This window comes from Hakea prostrata, chromosome 9 (genome assembly GCF_041222555.1).
Source record: "Hakea prostrata isolate BN-2017 chromosome 9, UWA_Hpros_2, whole genome shotgun sequence".
Taxonomy (NCBI): Eukaryota; Viridiplantae; Streptophyta; class Magnoliopsida; order Proteales; family Proteaceae; genus Hakea; species Hakea prostrata.
Window position 1 is genome coordinate 38196778 of NC_142608.1, and position 23881 is coordinate 38220658.

The 23881-nt window shown below is 42.3% G+C and overlaps 1 protein-coding gene across 1 annotated transcript; it reads right to left on the reverse strand.

Annotated features, from left to right (window-relative positions):
* Window positions 1-22183: 22183 nt before the first annotated feature.
* LOC149005201 (uncharacterized) lies at window positions 22184-22684 on the reverse strand. The gene is made up of 2 exons (XM_089135809.1): window positions 22355-22684; window positions 22184-22266 (listed from the first exon to the last, which is right to left on the reverse strand). Exons 1-2 carry the CDS (start codon window positions 22682-22684, stop codon window positions 22249-22251), a joined length of 348 nt encoding a protein of 115 aa, XP_088991935.1. The 3' UTR covers window positions 22184-22248.
* Between the last annotated feature and the right edge of the window lie 1197 nt (window positions 22685-23881).

Genomic DNA, 23881 nt, shown 5'->3' on the forward strand with positions numbered 1-23881 from the left:
ATCTTCCAAAACACCAGTTAGTACTGCGATTTCCTCAAAGTTGACATCGAAATGTTGAAAGACCCATGTCAATAAAAACCCAAAGGCAAGATTCGCTAACCCAGGGTTCTCCACCCTATAGATCATGGCATTATGAATGATGTAAGCCAAATATATGGGAAAATTACACAAAAAGAGGCCAACACAGAGTTGTTCTAGTGGTGAAACCAACACTTCTTAGTGAAGAGGTCGTGGGTTCGACTCTTGCTAAGGCATATTAATATCCCCACCCCCTAGCTTAATAAGCCCCTTTGTACCAAAAAAAAAAAAAAAAAAAAAAAAAAAAAGAAGATCACTAAGGCCTCGCATTATGGAGATCTCACCCCCGGTGCCCTCCCTTAGGCACAATGTTCCTACTGACTATGCAAGAAGTCACACTAATTGAAGGAAGCACTTGGTGTGGTGCAAAGCGTCGTTGGACTCGTTGCCATGTGCAATCCATATCTTCTCCTTTGGGGCATAGGGTATGTTAATGGTGTGTGCCAAGGTCCTAGTGGAGAAGTGTATGAATGTATGTTTCACTTGACTCTACACAGTGAGATGCCAGCCTCCCAAACCATCCGACTCCTTCAGCAAGATCAAGTTGCTATAGAAATACCTAATGACTCCTCCACCCCTCTTGGCCTAATCAAAGCTTTAATTTTTCCCTCTAGTACTAGAGCATTTAGTCATGTACATGACATCTCTGCAATCAAAAATAGCAAGGAAGAGATAAGATCCCCTTGTCTAAGACCTCTTCCTACCCCCAAAGAAGCCAATAGGACCACCATTCAACAAGATAGATATCCTAGATGAGGCCAACATCTCATGGATCTAGCCAACCCATTTATTAGAGAAAACAAAGCGTCTCATCATAACAAATAGGATGTCCTAGGAAAGAGAGTTATAAGCCTTTTCTATATCCAATTTTGATAAGTTTATTTTATACATACTATTTTGAGTAATTAATTGGATACATTTTCATATGTTTGCTATTTTTTTGTATCATTTTACCCTAATATCACATGCAAATGGGCGTCAGATGCATTTTCCCCGAATTTAAGTAATTTTTGTAATTTATATTTATCCTGGCAGATCTTGATTCAAATTTAGTATCTATGCTTGTAGAGAATCATCTTAGTACTTGGACTCATAAAAAGGATTTACTTGGAGCAATTAGTGGAGTTCAAAGGTTGATCAAAGAAGCAAAAAAGAGGAAAAAGAATCCTATTTAGAAAACGAAAAAAGAAGAATCCCATTTTGAGTGTACTCTTTCCAATTTTGATCAAATCCTTCATTGGATAGTCATCCGACGTTCAATCGAGCTGATTTCTGGATTGGAGCTTCATGACTTCTTGATATTTGAATACAATGGTGGGTATTGTGCATTTAAGCTCTAAAAATAAATGATATTTATACACAACCTAGACAAAAGAATTTCTTGGTGAGTCAGAGTAGGGACTTAGAGTTTGTTTCAAACTGTGTCAGGAATCATATCCCATGTAATCTAGGAAATTACTCTATGAAAGGGGAGCATACTCCAGCAATAAGAAATTTCTTTGGCTCTAGAGAACTACAGAGGACGAATTTGGAGAGGAGTGCTACTTTGAGGACGAATTTTGAAGAGATGTTGGGGTCTCTACTTCTTCAACCTTAGAGCGTTCCCTTAACTATTTCTTCTTCTTCTTCTTTAGTAATGTCTAAGTTTCGTTTGCTAGGGTTAGATGGATCCTTATATGAGATAGTTATTAATTTTATTCCCCTTTCATATAATTCAATTCTACCTCTTGTTTCCTTCAATTTTATTCTTAATGTTTGAATGTCTTGCCAATATTCATGAATCTCATGATATGTTTCCATTCATGTAATAATGAAGAATGCATGGTAAACCTAGGATTGAAGAATAACAAATTACATCTAATGCGTAATCGGTTAGGTGGTTTGTTCGACTTTGTTTGTGAGTTTCTTGTGTTTAATGCGATAAATTAAATTCATCCTTTATGCGTAATTGGTAGGGGGTTAATATGTTAGGGATCCTCATGCATAATAGATCAGATAATCTAATTTTGGGAATGGGTTGTATGAATTGGGTAGGGGGGGTAAATAGATCAATAAACTATATCGCGTTTGGTGAAATCAAATCCCTAGTAATTTAGTTCATTGAATTTTATTTGTGTTTTCATTAACAATTAATTATTTTCTTTTCGTGTTTTGTTAATTTATTGAATAGCTTAGTTAATTGTTGATAATTCATTTTACTAGATAACTAAGGGTGTTTTTTAAGCTAATACATGAATTTTACTCTTTTCGATCATCATAGGAATGATATCCCTCTTACCTCTGTATTACTTGGGCGATCTCGTGCATTTGCAACTAATAACGCGAAAAGTTTCAAACCCAACCCTCCTCCCCTAGAAGTGGCATATAATAAAGTTGCAAACGCGTAAACAATAAAGATGTTTCAGATATTATTTTATTTTTCTGAAATCCTCCTTGTTCCTCTTAAATTAGTCTTGGTAGGAGTGTGGACAAACGAGAAGCTAGCACCTTTGACAGCACTTTGTAGAAGAAATTCCCCATGCAAATCCGGTAAAATTCCTCCAAGGTAGCAGCATTTCCAACTTTTGGGATGAGGGTGATGAAGATGTTGTTCACTCCTTCTGATAGCTTCCCTCTGTAAAAAATAAAATAATCCTTGCCAACAATGTCCCAACAGCATCTGAAGAAGGTACCTGGAAATGCATCCAGATCAGGAGTGCTCTCTGGATCCAGTTTCCACACAGCTTTTCTGGTTTCTTCCTCAGAAGGAATTGCTTCCACAAACACACAATCGGCCGCTTCCTAAAGAACTTTTGAAATACACTTTAAAATATCAGGATGGCAGTGAACTAGATCAGCCTTAATGGAAATCTTCAAAATATTCAACCATATGTTTTTTTAGCTCGTCTGAACTGTGATTCCACTCACCATTAGATTTCTTCAACATTATAATGTAATTCTTGGTCCTTATATTGGTAGAAAGGTGAAAGAGTTTAGTGTTCCTAGCACCATCTTTCAACCACATGAGCTTGACTTTCTGCTTCAACAGTGAATCCTGCCTTTTTGTAGCATTGAGAAGCTTGGTCTTCACCATTGCCTCGCGATCAAATAAATCCCTGCTGAACAATCAAAAGTTGAACTTGCTGGAGTTTGATTTTAGACTCTTGAATGCAGCAAAAATGTTAGGAAATTCAACTTTTGCCCAACCTTTCAATGCACCTTTTACCCTCTTTGGTTTTTGAGTACACATAAACATCATCACCCACTAGGGGAGCTTTCCATGCATTCTCCACTACCCCCTTGATGTTAGGACTGTCCATCCAGAAGTTATTGAATTGGAAAGGGATGTTATGGGGTTTCTCACTTGATTCAGAAGTCAACAATAAGTGGGAACAATCGGAGGCTTGTACCAGGAGTACCTTTTTTTGAACCATCCCAACACGAACCAAGCAACCCTCATTATAGAAACTCCTATCCAAGACGCCTTGGACATGACCTCAATGGCGGTGATTCGACCAAGTAAACTTTCTACCAATCAACGCCACTTCAAACAACTCACATGCATGCCATGGCCTGGAAGTCAGCCACAACACCAAGGTTATACTGACAAAGACCCTTCTTTTCTGAGGAGCGAAGGGTAGCATTAAAGTCACCTACAAACACCCATGATAATGCCAAAGGTAGACCAACCAAATCTAGACAGAGATGACGTCAATCAGATCTAAAACAACTACCATGAATCACAGAGATGCCTTGCACCTCGGCCTTCCAAATAACTTCAACATATATATGCTAATCTGAAGAGGAGATAACCGCTGGTCTTATCATATCGTGTTGGTAATACTCCATATATCAATATTGTTTAATTGACGGGGGAAAGATTCCTTACCTGGATTCGCTTTCCCTTACTTGAAGTATTCGCAGCGGAAGTCTAGATCCACGTTCTCGTTCAACCACCAAAGCTCTACCGGGGTGATTCCACAATCACTAGGAAAGGGAATGATATTCACAACCCAAATGCCGTGGATTAATGGAATGAAGATCAAAAGCGAGGAAAGGAAAAAAGCTTCCTTGGCCTGCGATTCTAGGAGAGAGGGAGAGAGAGATGGAGCTGCCGTTTCTCTGAGATTCGCTCGTGCGAATGAATCACTCAGTTACTTACTCACTAATGTGGTGGTTACCAAAATATATAACCCTATTTTGTAACCGCCCTAATAGTGAGTTTCCAATATTGCCCTTGGGCATTTAATTTATTAATCAAATTAATAAATTCCAACAGCTCCCACTTGCACAAGGGCAAGTGTTAATCTTTCAATATGTCCCAGACACACTTTTTTTTCTTTTTTTTTTTTTAAAAACCCCCCCCAACCTTGCCCCGAAACCTTGTTATTTGTAGGTCCAGTGACCCGAAGTAAAGTAAGAAGTCAGCTTTGGGCCATCCCAATGGAGGACTTGGTGTCTGGCTTTGAATCCATGAGAGTTGATGATGAAGTTCTATTTATGGAAACTGAATCTTGATGAAGATCGGATTAGTTGATGGACTTGGAGTGCTCTCTATCATGGTTTGAAGGCATTTCTACCTATTAGGTAAGTCACTTGATATGTGTGCAAAACCCCTTTAGGATTGGATTTGATCTGGGTCTTTAATTCCCTGTTTTGGAATTGCTATCTGCATTGGTCGACTGGACCACTCGACCAATCCACTCGACCAATGGGTGCTGTCTTTGGCAATTAGGTCTTGCTTGCTCTATTTAAGTCCAATCTCGAGTCTACTTCGTATTTGCTGCCTCCAAACTCTTTGGAACGAACCAAAGACCTCTGCATATCATCTCCCTTGCATCCTTGGTGATTTTCTTGACGGATCTTCGTCAAAACTCTTCCTTTTGCATCAAAGTATGTCTACACTCTCTTCTTCTCCTCCATCTCTGTTTTTCCTTCCTTTTTGAGTTGAGACAGTAGAGGAGATGCTGCATTCTCTGTTGCAAACATCTCTGGACTTGTCTCTCATGATCCTCCTAAGGATTAATGGCTAAAACAATGATCTTAACCATAATCATTGCAAGCTTTTGAAGGAATCATGATCAAACCATGATCTAGTCTTTGTCTAACTTCTGATTTGAATTCTGATCTCCTTGGATCTTCTATATTGATCATGTTAGTAGTCAATTGCTGTGTTTTCTTTTCATGATCCGTGATCTATCAATCTCTAGTTGTTTCTCTTCTACCATACCATGTTTTCTTCATGAATCATGATAGTTACATATATGGTAGGTTTTGTTTCCTTATTTAGATTTATGCTTTTAAGCCTATTTCCTTGAAGATCTAAGTATGCTTTTCATGATACCTTTACCTGAAGCAATGATCCATTCTCCTATTGTTCTTGCCTTTGATTTCTATCTTGAATTCTTCAAGATCCATGGTTGATCTAATTATGGTAACTTTTTGTTTCCTAATTTGGATCTTGATGGCTTGATTGGATTAGTGTTTTGAGGTCCCCTTTATGTTAGGATACTACTGATGTAGTTTACCCCTTGATTAGTACCCTTTTGAACCACCAAATTCGGATTTTATATCTTAAAACTCTGTTTTTTTTAGGCTACTGTCTGCATTGGTCGACTGATTGGTCGACTGGACCAGTCGACCAATCCACTCGACCAATGAGTACAGCAACTCCAGAATTGGTCTGTGTTGGATGTTTTGGTATCTTTTCTGTTAGGGATCTTTCCTAATATGTTGTATACACTTGTTTAGGACCTTCTTCTCAAGTTTGCCAAGATCTTACTTGATTTCTTAGGATTCCTTTGCGAGTTATAAAAGGTAAGGATGGTTACTTCTTTAACAACATAAATTGCATATCTTAGTTTCTATATTTGAATCTTGTTAACTTATTTCTTTAATTAGATTCTTATAATGTTATACTACTGTGGTACTGTCTTGATATCAGTAGCATTACTTATTCATATTGAATTGACTCATGTATGATTTACTTATCAATTATATACAAAGTGATTGTAATTATTGATTTCTCTCCATCTATGAAGTTACCATATATGTGATGATATGAATTGATGCATGTGTATGCTTAAGTATGGTTTGGAAAGGAGAGGTGTCCTTTTGATACTTCTGTCCTTGGACTACTACGGGAATATTATGGGATGTTTCCGGAGATGCCCTATGGACACCTTCCTAAACTGTTGGATGACATATCTAGGATTGTCTAGTAGTGTTTGGCTAGGATGTCCTGTTATGTCAGACCCTAATCGGAGGGGTATTGAGACCGAATGGCCCATGGTAGCAATGGGGATTCATGGGCGCTCAAGACCGGTAACCAACCCGTGAGAGGACAGGAATCACATTGTGGGGGCCATTTATTGGTAGGGTTGCATATGGTTAGACTTGGGCTCACGGGTGCTCAAGACCGGTAACCAACCCGTGAGAGGACGTGAGAGCTTCCCGTTTACCATATGTGGATGATCAATAGGGTTGATGAGTCCGTAGTCAGGGACTATGAGGACTCTAGTGTGAAGGATACCGGAAAGGATCGTCAGGGACAAGGAATGGACGTATCTGGATCTGACTTGATGTAACTAAGTAGAAGACTTGCATTTGGCTAGGCTTTACCCTGACATGCGCCGGTACTTAGACCAATGGTGATGTGAGAGAGTGGTGACCTATACCCCCAGCCATGGAATGTCCCGAGGGATGCCGGACCCATTTCCAACTGATGATGAGTGATTGAGACCTTCCTAAAGAAGTACGGTGCTATGACTTAAAGCATGTCTGCCAATAGAGACCAGCGTATATAGAGTTAGATTCATTCATTCATTGCTTGTCTCATACCATATTGCATTTATGTTTGTTCTCAAATCCTCGCCATTTATGTTATTATGGATTTAATCGCTTTACCGAGTTTCTTTGAAACTCATTCCTTTATTGTACAATGTTTGTTAGACTATTCTGCAGGTATTGAATATTATGACGGCCCCTATGAAGAAGCGCAAGGAGAAGAGGCATATCTCCAGGAAGGTGATTGCGGTTACAACAATTACACTGAAGATCCCGCGAGTGGTTATGCTCCGTACGATGCTTAGTCCGACCATTGAGTGGAAGCGCCCTTGTGCCGTTTATGAGATTTATACTTATAGGGATGTTGTCTATAAAGTGGAGAACAATTTAGTTACCCATTGTACTTGCTACTGGGATTAGATTTTGTCTTGCTTATTCTCTTTTAGAACTACTTTTCCGCTGGTTGTAGAGTGGGATTTTGCCTCACTTTACTTATCTGTTTTAGACACTCTGATTATATCTAGTACTCTGATTTATATATGATTCATTCTTTCCTTATTGGAACTATGGTTTATCTTCCGCACTTTTATTATTATTGTTCATGATTATGTTATTGTTTATGTGGGAGGTTGATTACTCGATACCTGATCTTCGGGCTGTGGATCACACTCTCGGGTATGCCAGATAGGGTACCGGCTGGGAGGATGTGACAGATTGGTATCAGAGCCCAAGGTTCGAGGAAATCCTAACCACAAAAGACAATAACTGAACATTCCTGAGTCATTGATCCGAAATGACTCTTCTACTCTTAGAAGTGAATAATAGAACACTTGGATTAGAAACTTAACCTATGAAGCCTAACATAACATTTCTGAATAACATACCATAATTATACTTAAACAAATGTCACTAATGCAAAGAAAATAAAGGTGCATAATATACAATAAATAAGTGAAACAAAATGAACTTCATTAATTTCAAAAGCTTTTACAACGATTACATCTGAAATGCATAAATGAAAGTCCTAGGGTACAATCTATCTAGGTGATCTTCTCTGATCTCTCGTATGCTCCGAACTCCTCCGCTAGCCGAGTCACCCGATGCTCTATCCTATCCCGTCGTGACTCCATCCTCTCGTACATCTCTGCTCCCTCGTCCGACCTCCATCCTCTCTAGCATGGAAGTCATCGATCTCATCTCGTGCCCCAAGATCCGAAGTCTCCGGAACCGCATGTGAAGGGCCACCCGCCTCGAAGTGTGATGAAGGAAACTCGTGATGCACCGGCTCAGCCTCGTGCATAGTCTGTATCATCTCCGGCCCGATCATCACTATCGGGACCGATATCCTCTCCTCCATCCTCTCGACTCCTGATCCTCATCCTCCGACTCCTCATCATCCTCACCCTCCGGACCAGGAGATCTCTCGATCGCTGCAGCCTCACCCGATGAATGGTCCGAGTCCCGATAGTGTATCCCCGTGAACCAGTGTCCCACCGGTGTATCCTCGAAACTCACCCCAAAATGCCCGAAGATCAAGGTCGCAGCCTCCCCATAGCAAAGGTTCCGCATGCTAGGCCGCAGAACCAAGTCCAAACATGACCCGCTGAATGATGTAGGAGAGATCGATCTCGAAGCCCATGTAGATGCGGTAGATGACTAAGGCCTCCATCACCGTGACCCGATGGTGATGTCCGGCCTTCGGCATAATGTTTCGGCTGACTATGCGACCGATAATCCGTGCAGAATCCTTCATCCGTCCGCTAGTCCACGGAGTGAAGCATCGACGACTATCCCATAGCGTAGAGCATATCTCGCGAAGCTCGTACGGCATCGGATGGTTGTCCAGATCCGCTCCGCAGGTATCCACACACACCGCCGTGGATAGTAAGGAACCCGCAAGATCTCAGCCGTGCTCGGGTGGAAAAGCGAATTTGAGTCCGGAAGACCCTGCTCCTTAGGACAAGTCTAAGTGGATGTCCTTGACCTCGAGCCTCCTCCTCGTGTAGGTAAGGTTGCCGAAGAACAACCTCACTAGCTCCGGTATACCGGCAGATCCTCGGTGAAGAGATGAGTCCACTACAACGTGTCGAATCTCCGCCGAATCCTAAAGACTCCGAGCTGGCGTAGGTGAAGTAGACGTCCCATCTCGATGTTACAAGAATCGAAGTAGGCCTCGTACAAGAACTCGGCCCGAGGTGTGTCGAACATGTCCGGGTCTCCGAACCTCATGTCTAGGCTCTGAAGGAACCTGACCTCTGCCCCTAAGTGCCCCTACAATGCGACCACAACCTCTACCTCGTCCTCGCCCTCCCCTCTACATAGTGTGTATCTGTGAAAGAGACAAGAGACAATTCCAGTTAGTGCTACTTTAAGATTTGAGCCAAAAGGGTATTTTCGTAATTTTTCGGAAAACTTCAAATTTGGGGGAAATTTGATTTGAACATACTAGCATGTGCGCAATACTTGGAATTTCATGTCTATGAAGTTTGTTTGAAGAAAATCGATCGAAAACTTGGATTAAAGCGAAAAATTCAGCAAGAAGGAAATTTGGGGATTTTGCAAATTAGGTCAAAATTGGATTTTTGAAAAGTTGAAATTGGTTAAATCAAATTTTATGGACCTATCTACAATATCATCTTGAGCATGTAGCATTTGATTTCGTGCGAAAATTTCAAGCAGTTTGTGAGAAAACGAAAATTTTCTAAAGATAACAATTTCAGTATGAAAACGTTGCGAGATGAACACCAATATGTTAGAACTTGTTGTCTATGTATGGCATTGTGTTTAAAACCTAGGGAATATGTTTCTAAGCATTCCTAAGCATGATTTCTAGCATTGGATACAAGCAAAGCATGGTTTTGATTGAAATGCAAGCATGAGAAGATGAAAATGGAAGAAAGAATGAGAGATTTACCTTGTTTGTGATGGTTGTGTGTTGTTGTGTTGTTGTTGAAGCACCAAAACACCTCAAGAACACTTGTGAGAACCTTTGGAGACTTTCCCTAGAGCTCTCTCACCTTTGAAAGAAGATAAAATGAAGTTGGAATGTTGAAATGAGGCTTATAATGCGAATTTTCGCATTCGTCAGCATTGGTCGACTCATTGGTCGACTGGGTCACCGACCAATCACTCGACCAATGGTCACAGAGACCTCTTTTGCTGTTGAATTTTTGGAAAATGTGATTTTGCCTTATGGATTATTGTTTGATGACTATATGGATATATTTGAGCATGATTTAAGTTTTCAAATCATTTGGACTTGTGGTTTATGTTGAAACTTCGAAATTCGGTATTTTGATGTTCTCAGTTTTGCAGAATGGTTACTCTGAGAAGTGGGCGTGGTGAATGCAATGGTCAAGGAGGTGGTGAAATACCTCAAGGAGGTGGTGAAATACCTCATGGAGGTGGTGAGATACCTAATGTCGATCAGGGTACCCATGAGATACCCGGTGCCCCGAATGTTGGAAGTTTCCGAGATATTGCCAATATTATGGGCAATATGATGCAACGAAGCAAGCAGCTCGGGCTTCAACCAGATGTTGGTGGGTTTCATGACTTTGCATAATGAGACTCGAGCTGGTGCTAATGTGAATCCTCATGCCGCAGTCCCCGAATGCGGGAGGTTTAGCTGGAACTCCTCATACTCGCCGATGGAGAGTTTTCTCAAGATGCAAGTACCCACTTTCACCGAGAGTTACCAAGGACCCCTTGTTTCCTAACAAGTGGCTTCGTGAGTTGGAGAAGGCTTTCCGACATCCGCAATGCTCGGAAGCTCGTAAGATTCTCGTTTGCTGAACAAGTTGCAACAAGAAGCCGATGCATGGTGGATCTCCACTTGGCCTGTTTTGGAAGGTTTGCATGCAGGAGTTGTAACTTGGGAGTTGTTCAAAGAGGCTTTTTGTATGAATTACTTCCCGAGGCGGTGAAAGATGCGAAGGAAGCTGAGTTCATGGTTCTTACACAAGGATCTCTCGTCTCGTGTTGGAGTACCAACAGAAGTTCGAGGAGCTTCATTTCTTTGCTCCAAATTCTCTCAAGGTTGACCTCGCGCAAAGCGAAGAAGTTCTTCAAAGGACTGCGCCCCGCCATTAAAGCTTACCTCACAAACCAGCCTATAGTGAGCTATGCTCAAGTGGTGCAGAACTCGAAGAAATTGGAAGAAACAGAGAAGGAAAGTGCACGTGTGCAAAAGCCCTAGCAGCCAAGGAACCCTGGTTTGGTGGATCGTAATGATCGGCGTTTTGTGAGACCTACACCCTACCCCACTCCTACCTTTCAGCCTAAGAGTTTAGGTCGAACTCGGGTTTTCAGCAGCCCGGCCAGCTTAGACAAGATGGCGGAAACCGACCACCAAGCAAGTGCAAGTGCTAGGCCTTTTGTTCGAAGCCCTCCGTTGCAGCCACCCCCGTTGGACCCAAAGAATCCCGTTTTGCTTCTACCGCAAGCAAGTTGGTCATTTCGCTCGTGCTCTGTCCGAAACGGCCCGTCCAAAGAGCTCCGCTCCAAGGGTGAAGAGTGCTCCCGCTCCTCCCTCCGGTAGAGTTTTCAGTATTTCCAAGGCTTGAGCAGGATCCAAGCCATGAAGTGATTACAGGTACATTGTTAGTTGCTTCTATTTCTGCATTTGTCTTATTTGATACGGGTGCATCTCATTCGTTCATGTCATCTCGCATTCATCAAGAAGACTAACCTAATCCCCGAGAAGTTGTCTAGTTGTTTATTGATTAGTACACCTACCGGTCCTCATGTTGAGAAACTAGATAAGGGGTTATCTAAATGTCCCGTGTTGATTGGTGAGAAGAACTTGGAAGCCAATTTTGTAATTCTTGATATGAAGGACTTCGATGTTATTTTGGGAATTGATTGGTTAACAGCCCACAAAGCCGTGTTCCTTTGTTCCTCAAAGAAGATTCAGGTCCATATTTGTGGAAGTCCGGTCTTAGAATTTCAGGGTGAAAAGAGAAGGGTTTGTAAGAAGGTGTCGTCCGCACCGATGCAAGTCTATGCCCTAGTGGATGATGCTTCAACTGAAGGCAAGGGTAAAGTGGAGAAAAGAGTCGATGAAGTCAAGGTTGTCTGCGACTTTGTTGATGTCTTCCCCGATGATCTATCCGGAGTGCCTCCGGACAGGATGTCGAGTTTTCTATTGATCTCGTCCCCGGTGCCGCTCCGGTATCTAAAGCTTCCGTATAGGATGGCTCCTACCGAGTTGAAAGAGTTGCAAAATCAGTTGAATGAGCTTATTGATAGAGGTTTCGTACAGCCTAGTGTATCACCTTGGGGAGCTCCGGTCTTGTTTGTCAAGAAGAAAGACGGTAGTATGCGCTTGTGCATCGACTACCGTGAGTTGAATAAGCTGACTATCAAGAATAGATACCCGCTGCCCGTAATAGATGATCTCTTCGATCAGTTGAAGGGTGCAGTTGTGTTCTCAAAGATTGACTTAAGGTCCGGATATCACCAATTGAAAGTGAAGTCTAGTGATATCTTCAAGACAGCTTTCCGAACACGGTATGGTCACTACGAGTTTAGAGTCATGCCCTTCGGATTGACCAATGCTCCCGCTGCGTGTTCATGGACCTCATGAACCGAGTATTTCACGATGTGCTTGATAAGTTTGTGATTGTTTTCATCGACGACATCTTGAACTATTCGAAGAGCGAAGAAGAGCATGCGAGCCATCTAAGTTTCACTTTGCAAAGGTTGCGAGAAAAGAAGTTGTACGCTAAGTTTAGCAAATGTGATTTCTGGCTTAAGAGAGTAGTATTCCTTGGCCATGTGGTTTCAGCCAAAGGTATTCGTGTCGATCCTGAAAAGGTTCAAGCTGTGGCTGATTGGGAAAGACCGAAGTCGGTAACGGAAATAAGAAGTTTTCTTGGATTGGCGGGTTACTACAGAAGGTTTATTGAGAATTTTTCTTGGTTGGCTGCTCCTATGACTAAGTTGACCAGGAAAGAAGAAAAGTTTGTTTGGTCTGACGCCTGTGAGAAGAATTTCCAAGAGTTGAAAGATAGATTGACAAGTGCCCCGGTTTTGACTATACCCGATAGTTCCGGTGGTATGACAACTTTATACCGATGCGTCAAAGATTGGATTGGGTTGCGTATCGATGCAACATGGCAAGGTCGTAGCCTATGCTTCTCGGCAATTGAAAGATTATGAGCGGAATTACCCCACTCATGATCTAGAACTTGCCGCCGTTGTCTTTGCTTTGAAGATTTGGAGACATTACCTCTACGGTGAGAAGGTTGCCATTTTCACGGATCATAAAGAGTTTGAAATACTTCTTCACCCAAAAGGAGTTGAACATGAGACAAAGGAGATGGTTGGAACTAGTCTCCGATTATGATTGTGATATTCAGTATCACCCTGGGAAGGCAAACGTTGTTGCTGATGCTCTTAGTAGGAAGAACCAGAAGAAGACTTTGGATTTGAATGCTTTGAGTTTACCATTGTGGTCTTCTATTGAGAGTTTTGATTTGGAAATTGTCCCTGAGAATTCTGATTTTATTCTTTCTCGCCATGATGGCAAGATCTGGTCTTAGAGATAAGATTGTTGCTCACAGAGTTCCGATCAAGAGCTTTTGATCAAAGTTGAGAAGATTTCTTCGAATCCTGAGTCGGACCCCGACTTTGGTATATCCATGGATGGTGCTTTATTGTTTAGAGGAAGACTGTGCGTGCCTGCAAACGAAGAAATTAAGAAAGATATATTGAAGGAAGCACACCAGTCAATCTTTACTATACACCCGGGAAGCACCAAGATGTACAAGGACTTGAAGGAACATTTTTGGTGGATTGGTCTGAAGGCTGATGTTGATGATTTTGTTGCCAAGTGTGAGACTTGCCAACGTGTGAAAGCCGTTCGACAACCCCCATCTAGATTACTTCAACCTCTTCCTATTCCTAGTTGGAAGTGGGAGGATATCTCTATGGACTTTGTGACTAGCTTGCCTCGGACAAGTAGAGGCAATGACACTGTGTGGGTGATTGTTGATAGGTTGACCAAATCAGCCCACTTCATTCCTATGAAGATCACTCATACTGGATAAGCTAGCAAGGCTTTACGTGGATAATGTGGTTCGTCCGCATGGTGTGCCATTGAGTATTGTTTCGGATCGTGATCCTAGGTTCACCTCAAGGTTTTGGAATAGTTTGCGTAAGGCCTTGGGAACCCAATTGAACTTGAGTACAGCTCATCATCCACAATCGATGGACAATCTAAGCGGACAATTCAGACATTGGAAGACATGCTCAGATCTTGTGTGGTGGATATGGGTGGTAATTGGGATGAACACCTAGCTTTGGTTGAGTTTGCCTATAACAATAGTTATCAAGCAACAATAGGCATGGCTCCATTCAAGGCTTTGTATGGAAGTACTTGTAGGACACCTTTGTACTCGACTGAGACAGGTGAAAGAAAAGTCTTAGGTCGTGAGATGATTGAAGCTACGAGTGCTATGGTAGATATGATAAGAGAAAGGATTAAGTCTCGCCACCCAAGACAGAAATCTTATGCTGATAAGAGAAGGACCGATTTGGAATTTCAAGTTGGAGAGAAAGTCTTTCTGAAGGTTTCACCAATAAAGGGTGTGATGAGATTCAATGTTAAGGGAAAGCTTAGCCCTCGTTTCATTGGACCTTTCGAGATTTTGGAAAAGGTTGGACCTGTTGCGTATCGATTAGCATTACCTCCGCCTCTTGCTGGTGTTCACAATGTGTTTCATATTTCGATGCTCCTAAAATACATAGAGAATCCGGAACACATTTTGCAGCAAGCACCCGAAGGACTTAGTGCTGATTTGACCTACGATGAAGAACCGGCCGAAATCTTGGATAGGAAGGACAAGCAGCTGCGGAATCGCACCATCCCTTTGGTGAAGATTCGGTGGAAGAGCCATACCCCTGAAGAAGCTTCTTGGGAGAAGGAAGAAGACATGAAGGAGAAGTTTCCTTACCTCTTTGGAAGCACAGGTACGCTTTCAATTTCGAGGACGAAATTTCTTTAAGGGGGGAGAATGTAAAACCCAGCCCTAACCTTGACCCGGAAACCTTGTTATTTGTAGGTCCAGTGACCCGAAGTAAAGTAAGAAGTCAGCTTTGGGCCATCCCAGTGGAGGACTTGGTGTTTGGCTTTGAATCCATGAGAGTTGATGATGAAGTTCTATTTATGGAAACTGAATCTTGATGAAGATCGGATTAGTTGATGGACTTGGAGTGCTCTCTATCATGGTTTGAAGGCATTTCTACCTATTAGGTAAGTCACTTGATATGTGTGCAAAACCCCTTTAGGATTGGATTTGATCCGGGTCTTCAATTCCCTCGTTTTGGAATTGTTCGCATTGGTCGACCGATTGGTCGACTGGACCACCGACCAATCCACTCGACCAATGGGTGCTGTCTTTGGCAATTAGGTCTTGCTTGCTCTATTTAAGTCCAATCTCGAGTCTACTTCGTATTTGCTGCCTCCAAACTCTTTGGAACGAACCAAAGACCTTTGCAAGTCATCTCCCTTGCATCCTTGGTGATTTTCTTGACGGATCTTCGTCAAAACTCTTCCTTTTGCATCAAAGGTATGTCTACACTCTCTTCTTCTCCTCCATCTCTGTTTTTCCTTCCTTTTTGAGTTGAGACAGTAGAGGAGATGCTGCATTCTCTGTTGCAAACATCTCTGGACTTGTCTCTCATGATCATCCTCAGGATTAATGGCTAAAACAATGATCTTAACCATGAGCATTGCAAGCTTTTGAAGGAATCATGATCAAACCATGATCTAGTCTTTGTTTAACTTCTGATTTGAATTCTGATCTCCTTGGATCTTCTATATTGATCATGTTAGTAGTCAATTGCTGTGTTTTCTTTTCATGATCCATGATCTATCAATCTCTAGTTGTTTCTCTTCTACCATACCATGTTTTCTTCATGAATCATGATAGTTACATATATGGTAGGTTTTGTTTCCTTATTTAGATTTATGCTTTTAAGCCTATTTCCTTGAAGATCTAAGTATGCTTTTCATGATACCTTTACCCGAATCAATGATCCATTCTCCTATTGTTCTTGCCTTTGATTTCTATCTTGAATTCTTCAAGATCCATCGTTGATCTAATTATGGTAACTTTTTGTTTCCTAATTTGGATCTTGATGGCTTGATTCGATTAGTGTTTTGAGGTCCCCTATATGTTAGGATACTACTGATGTAGTTTACCCCTTGATTAGTACCCTTTTGAACCACCAAATTCGGATTTTATATCTCAAAACTCTGATTGTTAGGCTACTGTCTGCATTGGTCGACTGATTGGTCGACTCGACCAGACACCAATCCACTCGACCAATGAGTACAAAGCAACTCCGAATTGGTCTGTGTTGGATGTTTTGGTATCTTTTCTGTTAGGAATCTTTCCTAATATGTTGTATACACTTGTTTAGGACCTTCTTCTCAAGTTTGCCAAGATCTTACTTGATTTCTTAGGATTCCTTTGCGAGTTATAAAAGGTAAGGATGGTTACTTCTTTAACAACATAGATAGCATGAATCTAGTTTCTATATTTGAATCTTGTTAAGTTATTTCTTTAATTAGATTCTTATAATGTCATACTACTGTGGTACTGTCTTGATATCAGTAGCATTACTTATTCATATTGAATTGACTCATGTATGATTTACTTACCAATTATATACAAAGTAATTGTAATTATTGATTTCTTTCCATATATGAAGTTACCATATATGTGATGATATGAATTGATGCATGTGTATGCTTAAGTATGGTTTGGAAAGGAGAGGTGTCCTTTTGATACTTCTGTCCTTGGACTACTACGGGAATATTATGGGATGTTTCCGGAGATGCCCTCTGGACACCTTCCTAAACTGTTGGATGACATATCTAGGACTGTCTAGTAGTGTTTGGCTAGGATGTCCCGTTATGTCAGACCCTAATCGGAGGGGTATTGAGACCGAACGACCCGTGGTAGCAATGGGGATTCATGGGCGCTCAAGACCGGTAACCAACCCATGAGAGGACAGGAATCACATTGTGGGGGCCATTTATTGGTAGGGTTGCATATGGATAGACTTGGGCTCACGGGCGTTCAAGACCGGTAACCAACCCGTGAGAGGACGTGAGAGCTTCCCGTTTACCATATGTGGATGATCAATAGGGTTGATGAGTCCGTAGTCAGGGACTATGAGGACTCTAGTGTGAAGGATACCGGAAAGGATCGTCAGGGACGAGGAATGGACGTATCTGGATCTGGCTTGATGTAACTAAGTAGAAGACTTGCATTTGGCTAGGCTTAACCCTGGCATGCGCCGGTACTTAGACCAATGGTGATGTGAGAGAGTGGTGACCTATACCCCCAGCCATGGAATGTCCCGAGGGATGCCGGACCCATTACCAACTGATGATGAGTGAGAGACCTTCCTAAAGAAGTACGGTGCTATGACTTAAAGCATGTTTGCCAATAGAGACCAGCATATGTAGAGTTAGATTCATTCATTCATTGCTTGTCTCATACATATTGCATTTATGTTTGTTCTGAAATGCTGCCATTTATGTTATTATGGATTTAACTGCCTTACTGAGTTTCTTTGAAACTCGTTCCTTTATTGTACAGTGTTTGTTAGACTATTCTGTAGGTACTGAATATTATGACGGCCCCTATGAAGAAGCGCAAGGAGAAGAGGCATATCTCCAGGAAGGTGATTGCGGTTACAACAATTACACTGAAGATCCCGCGAGTGGTTATGCTCCGTACGATGCTTAGTCAGACCATTGAGTGGAAGCGCCCTTGTGCTGTTTATGAGATTTATACTTATAGGGATGTTGTCTATAAAGTTGAGAACAATTTAGTTACCCATTGTACCTGCTACTGGGATTAGATTTTGTCTTGCTTATTCTCTTTTAGAACTACTTTTCCGCTGGTTGTAGAGTGGGATTTTGCCTCACTTTACTTATCTGTTTTAGACACTCTGATTATATCTAGTACTCTGATTTATATATGATTCTTTTTTCTTTTTTTTTTTTTTTTCCTCCTCTTCTCCACCTTTTTTTTTTTTTTTTTTTTTTTTTTTTTTTTTTTGTTTTTGTGGTCGCTCCCTCCCCCCCCCCCCTCGCGCGCCCCCCCCACCCCCCCCCCCCGCCCCCCCCCCCCGGGGGGGGGGGGGAAAAAACAATACACCCCCCCCCCCCCCTCCCCCCCCCCCATCCACCCCCCTCTGGCCCCCCCACACACGCACATCCCCCATATACATATATATTGATCTCTTCACTATGTATCCCAGATACATAGTCCACCCGTGTCCCCGACACTAATATCCACAAGTCATACCGGCAAAATGGGTTGTGCGACCGGTGATATACCTGCACGCGTGAGCCCCAAACTAGAAACCTTCCCTGGAAGGCCGAATGGCACATCACTCATAGAAACAAATCAAATAAGCATTAGTATAACATAGTGTCCTAGGTTTATTCAAACTCACCAGACTAAAGGTATCTCGATCCCTCTGAGAGATCACCTTCTTGTCCTTAAAATGTTCACTACTGTAACACATATAGTTGGCGCCAGCAAACACTTTTTAGGGTGCAGTTGAATCAAACCTTTCCTTTCGCCCTGCACCATCACTACACTTAGGATTGACTCCTTTCCCGGTAGTGCCCCTTTAGGTCGAATCAATCATGACCATAGGTAACACCCCAAAGTAGCCACATCAACCCTTCGTTTCATGATGTCGTCGAAAGTCACTAAGAACACTAATGGACCATAAGGTCCAGGACTCACACAATGAGAGGAGCAGGGATCCATCCTCTTATTTCCAATGATCGCTAAGCACACATAGTATGATATATGTGCTATGGTGGAGCATTCTATATACAATAGAACGTATGTCCATCTCAACACCATACAGGTCTTAGTCTAGTCGCAACCTCTTGCGCCTAACCCGAGTTTCTTTATTGTCGCCACCCTAGCGCCACATAAAGTACTCGCACTTGGCTCCTATAGGCAACATGAATAGTGGGAATATTCATGTCGATTCTCTTTACAATAGAGAAACTCATCTTGATTCCAAATCAAGGCGACATCATGATTATGAATTGACCTACACAAAGTCATTCACAATCTGTCTCATCTCTGCTCGCCTCCAAGGCACCAGAGGCGAATGCTCGTGTGAGTGAGCCATTCTCTTGCCTATTGACATATCTTGTTTTATGCTAGCAAAACACAATCACACAAAAAGTGAATAATAAAAAAATGCTGGAATGAACTCATATTACTCATTAATAAGAAAGTCTCAGTACAAAATTAAGTCACAATCTACGCAAGCCCAAGGATTTTATATGAGAAATAAAAACATCCTTGGCTATAGGTTTGGTAAGAGGGTCAGCTACCATCTGACTAGTAGATATGTGCTTAAGTACAACTTTCTTCCTTAATGTAATGTCTCTAACAAAGTGATATCTCAACTGTATATGTTTGGTCTTCCCATGATACTTGGGGTCCTTGACATAGCTAAGAGCTTCCGTACTATCACAATAGACAAGGGCAGCCTCTTTGGATGTCATCACAATCCCAGTATATCGAAGGAATCTCCTCAACCAAACAGCCTCTTGAACCGCAGCTGAGCATGCCACATACTCTACTTCCATGGTCGAGAGGAATATACAAGCCTGCTTCTTGCTACACCACGAAATGGCCCCGCCATTCAGCAAGAAAGCACATCCAGAGGTTGATTTGCGCTCATCGATGTCTCCAGCCCAGTCAGCATCACTATAGCCAACTAACCGCAAATCCGATCCTTGGTAACACAACATGTAGTTACTCGTTCCTCCGAGATATCTCAATATCCTCTTGATCGCTTCAGTGCTCTATGCCCGGGTTTGATTGGTACCGACTAACCAAACCCACTGCATAACAAATATCCGGCCTAGTACACATCATAGCATACATAAGGCTACCCACTGCACTGGAATATGGAACTCTTTCGATCTTGGTTTTCTCCTCTGGAGTCTTAGGACCCATATCAAGGTTCAAATGCAAACCCTTCTCCACTGGAGTATCAATTGGTTTGCAGTTGTGCATCTGGTATCTCGTCAAGACATTGTCAATATAGGTCTCTTGAGATAAACCCAGTAGAATCTCTTTTTGCCTATTTCTCGACAATCTTGACACCAAGCACATAGCTTGCTTCACCCATGTCCTTCATATCAAATACGGAGGACAACCATTTCTTAATGGTTTCCAATAGCTCCTTGCTATTGCTAGCCATAAGTATGTCATCTACGTACAAGTGTCGAATGACATAATTATTATCGATCTCTTGGTGTAAACACAATGGTCTTCCTCAAGCATGGAAAAACCATTTTCCATCATAGCTTGGTGGAAGCGCACATTCCACTGTCTAGATGCTTGCTTTAAGCCATATATGGACTTCTTAAGCTTGCACACTTTGCGCTCAAGTCCATGTGCTTCTAAGCCTTGAGGTTGATCCATATAGATCTCTTCCTCAAGTTCTCCATTGAGAAAAGCAGTTTTACATCCATCCGATAAAGCTCCAAGTCCAACCGAGCAACAATGGCTAGTATGAGGCGAATTGAGGCAAACCTAACCACAGGGGAAAAGTTTCCTCATAATCAACGCCTCTCGTTGGGTGTAGCCCTTAGCCACTAAACGAGCCTTGAATCTCTCAATAGATCCATCCGCCTTTCTTTTGATCTTGAGAACCCACTTGTTCCCAATCGCCTTTCGGCCGGCGGCAAGTCAACCAAGTCCCGGACATGATTAACTTTCATCGACTCCAACTCTTCCTTTATTGCTTTTAACCATTCCTTTGAGCTTGACCCCGCAAGAGCTTCCCGCACGCTCTTTGGTTCATGCTCATCGACCGAAATCATCTCACAGTCGATCTCTTCAGGAGTTACCATGTAGGCTTCATCCTCTATGTCGAAACGTCGACGAGGAACTAGCCCGTGCCCACTACGGCGCAAGTGCATGTCGATTGCTCACCGTCTAAGGTAGCTATCACATCTGCACTCCCACTCCCACTAGGATCTTCCGGATGAACCCCGAAGTTCATTATCCGAATCCGAATCCCCGGGAGTGACAAGACCACTATCTTGTATCTCAAAGAATTCCAATGATTCTTTGTTAACTCCTGAAAGAGATGGAAAATCATTCTCCAAGAATGTTGCATCCCTAGACTCAAGTTCCGTTCTCCTCTCACTCTCATCTAGTCCAATGAAGACATGGCCCTTTGAGGGTTCGGAATATCTCACAAAGATACACTTTCTTCCTCTCGGGTCCAAGCTTTCCATATTGGTGAGAAGTAGAGTGAACATATGCTGCACATCCCCATGCGCGCAAGTAACTCAAATCTGGCTTCCTTCCGGTCCACAACTCATATGGTGTGGAAGGAACCGATTTGGTTGGAACTCGTTGAGGATATAGGCCGCAAGCAAAAAGCATCTCCCCAATAAGAGATGGGTAGATTTGCCTGCGCCATCATGGATCTCACCATGTCTAGCAAGGTTCTATTCCTCCTCTCAAAGAACCCCATTTTGCTGTGGAGTCCCCCGGAATAGTAAGTTGTCTAGATATACCCTTTTCATCACATAACCCATTGAACATATCGGAGAGATACTCTCTACCTCTATCCGTTCTAAGAGTTTTAATCCTTTTATCTAACTGATTCTCAACCAAGCTCATGAATTTCTTAAAATATTCCAGAGCTTCTGACTTATGAGAAATTAGATAAATGTGACCATACCTTGTATAGTCATCTATGAATGTGATGAAATATGACTGTCCTTTTCTAGTATGCACATTCATGGGTCCACACACATCTGAATGGATAAGTTCTAAAGGAAGAGAGGCTCTCAAAGCCTTTTTAAATGGTTTTCTAGTTGCTTTTCCTCGCTAGACATGACTCACAAAGTTGGCAAATTAGATAGTGAACCTTGGCCTAAGAGACCTTCTCTTGCCAACCTGTTCATCCTATCTAAGCCAATATGTCCTAGTCTAGCATGCCACAAATTAGAATCAATACACACAGTATTTTGGCAAACAAAAGCACTAGTAGAATTAAATGAATAATCAATTGTATCCAATACAATGAAACCATTATCAAGAAAACCATAACCATAAACTGTATCACCCAGATACAAAACCAAAGAATTGTTTTCAAATACAACTCTAAAACCATGTCTTAAAAGATAAATAACAGAAACAACATTTCGCCGAATGTCCTGAGCATACAACACATCATGGAGTAACAACGTCTGGCCACCTCGCAAAACTAATTTGCATGTGCCTATGCCATGAACCTCCACGCTTGAGCTGCTCCCCATCGTTATTCTTTTGCTTCCTCTTGGAATACGACGGTATTCCACGAAGCTCGAGCGTTCCCTTGTTATGTGTTCTGTCGCACCTGAATCAACAATCCACAAAGGATTTAGTTCAGCAAGCATAGTAGAACTTGTTACATAACAAGATGAGGTAGAACACACAGTACATACCTCTTGCTCAGTGCAATCACGAGCAAAATGACCAGGCTTTCGGCACTTGAAGCAAATCAAAGCTGATTTCTTCTTGCCAGCACTAGTCCCCCTTGAACGCTTGGGCCCACTCTTGTTTTTGTTCCCACCCTGGTTACTTTGCTTGGACCGCTGAGGTTGAGCTTTCTCTCTCTTGCCCTTGAAGCCTGCACCCTTACTAGTGCTAGCTTCAGCAACAAATACATCAGTTTGAGGGGTATCGGCCAACATCCGATCCTCATCAAGCTCAAGGTGCTTGGCAGCTTGATCGAAAGTCTTGACCTCATCAGCATGAGTCAAGAAGATCTTCATATGCTCCCAAGTCTTTGGCAATGACCTGATGATTGCGGAGACTTGCTCCTCATCAGTCTTCTGGCGCCCACATGCGCTCAACTCACTGATCATGTTAGACATGATGGTTATATGCTGCCTCATGGTGTGACCCTGGCGCATCTTATAACCGTCAAAAGTGAGTCCGAGCTGGCGGCCTCTTGTGGTGGAAGTCCCTCCATACTGGAACTTCATAGCCTCCCACAAAGACTTTGTAGTCCTATGCTTCTCATAACGAAGCATCAGGTCATCCCTCATGGAGCTCAGGATTGTAATCCTGGCTACCCGGTCTTTCCTCTTCCAAGCATTGTATATATCAAGGTCCCCTGCGATGCCTGTGCAGTGGTACCTTCCTCGTGTGGGTTCATGGTCTAGTTTATGGTCTCCAAAGCATATCCTCGCTCTTCCAGAGATATTGCACCTTTCGGTGCCAGAGGTCATAATTCCTCTCATTCAGCTTATCTCCTTTAGTGAGGTTAGCAACAATGCTCTTGGTAGCAGCCATTTTTTCTAGAGATATTACATACAAGAATGAGTTCAATAAATCTAGCATAAAACACAACTCATGCAACAAAAAATCACACTAGCATAGTCAACCTATGGGATAAGCACTTAAACCAAAAGAGATGCTAAAAAACATTCAATCAAATTCTCATGCAAACCCACATAGACTTATACACTAGCTTCATTTTGTGCAAGAAACATGATTGATAGACCCATAAATAAAAAATAGTTTTATTAAAATAAAACATTCAATCATGTTCAAGCTATGAGGTGGTTCACACAGAACACTTCTACCTCATTAGCTCCCACTAGGCCCCATTAGGCCCTTAATGCTCAAACATCACATAGATTGTGAGCCATAGATGTCCAATAAATAGAAACACATTCAAAATTGGACAAAAAACTCAGACGGATTCTGAGACGGATCACCGTCTGACAATCCGTCTGAGACAGATTCTAAGACGGCTCTCCGTCTAGAGTCCATCAGCCCGCACGGATCGCCGTCTCACCGACGGACGGACAAATTCTTCCGGCATTCTCACGGACCGAGACGGACTCCGAGACGGCGCACCGTCCGAGAGTCCGCTGGACTCGTGACCAGCGGACTCCGAGACGGCGCACCGTCTGAGAGTCCGTCTGGCTTCTGTGACCAAACGGATTCTGAGATGGCTCACC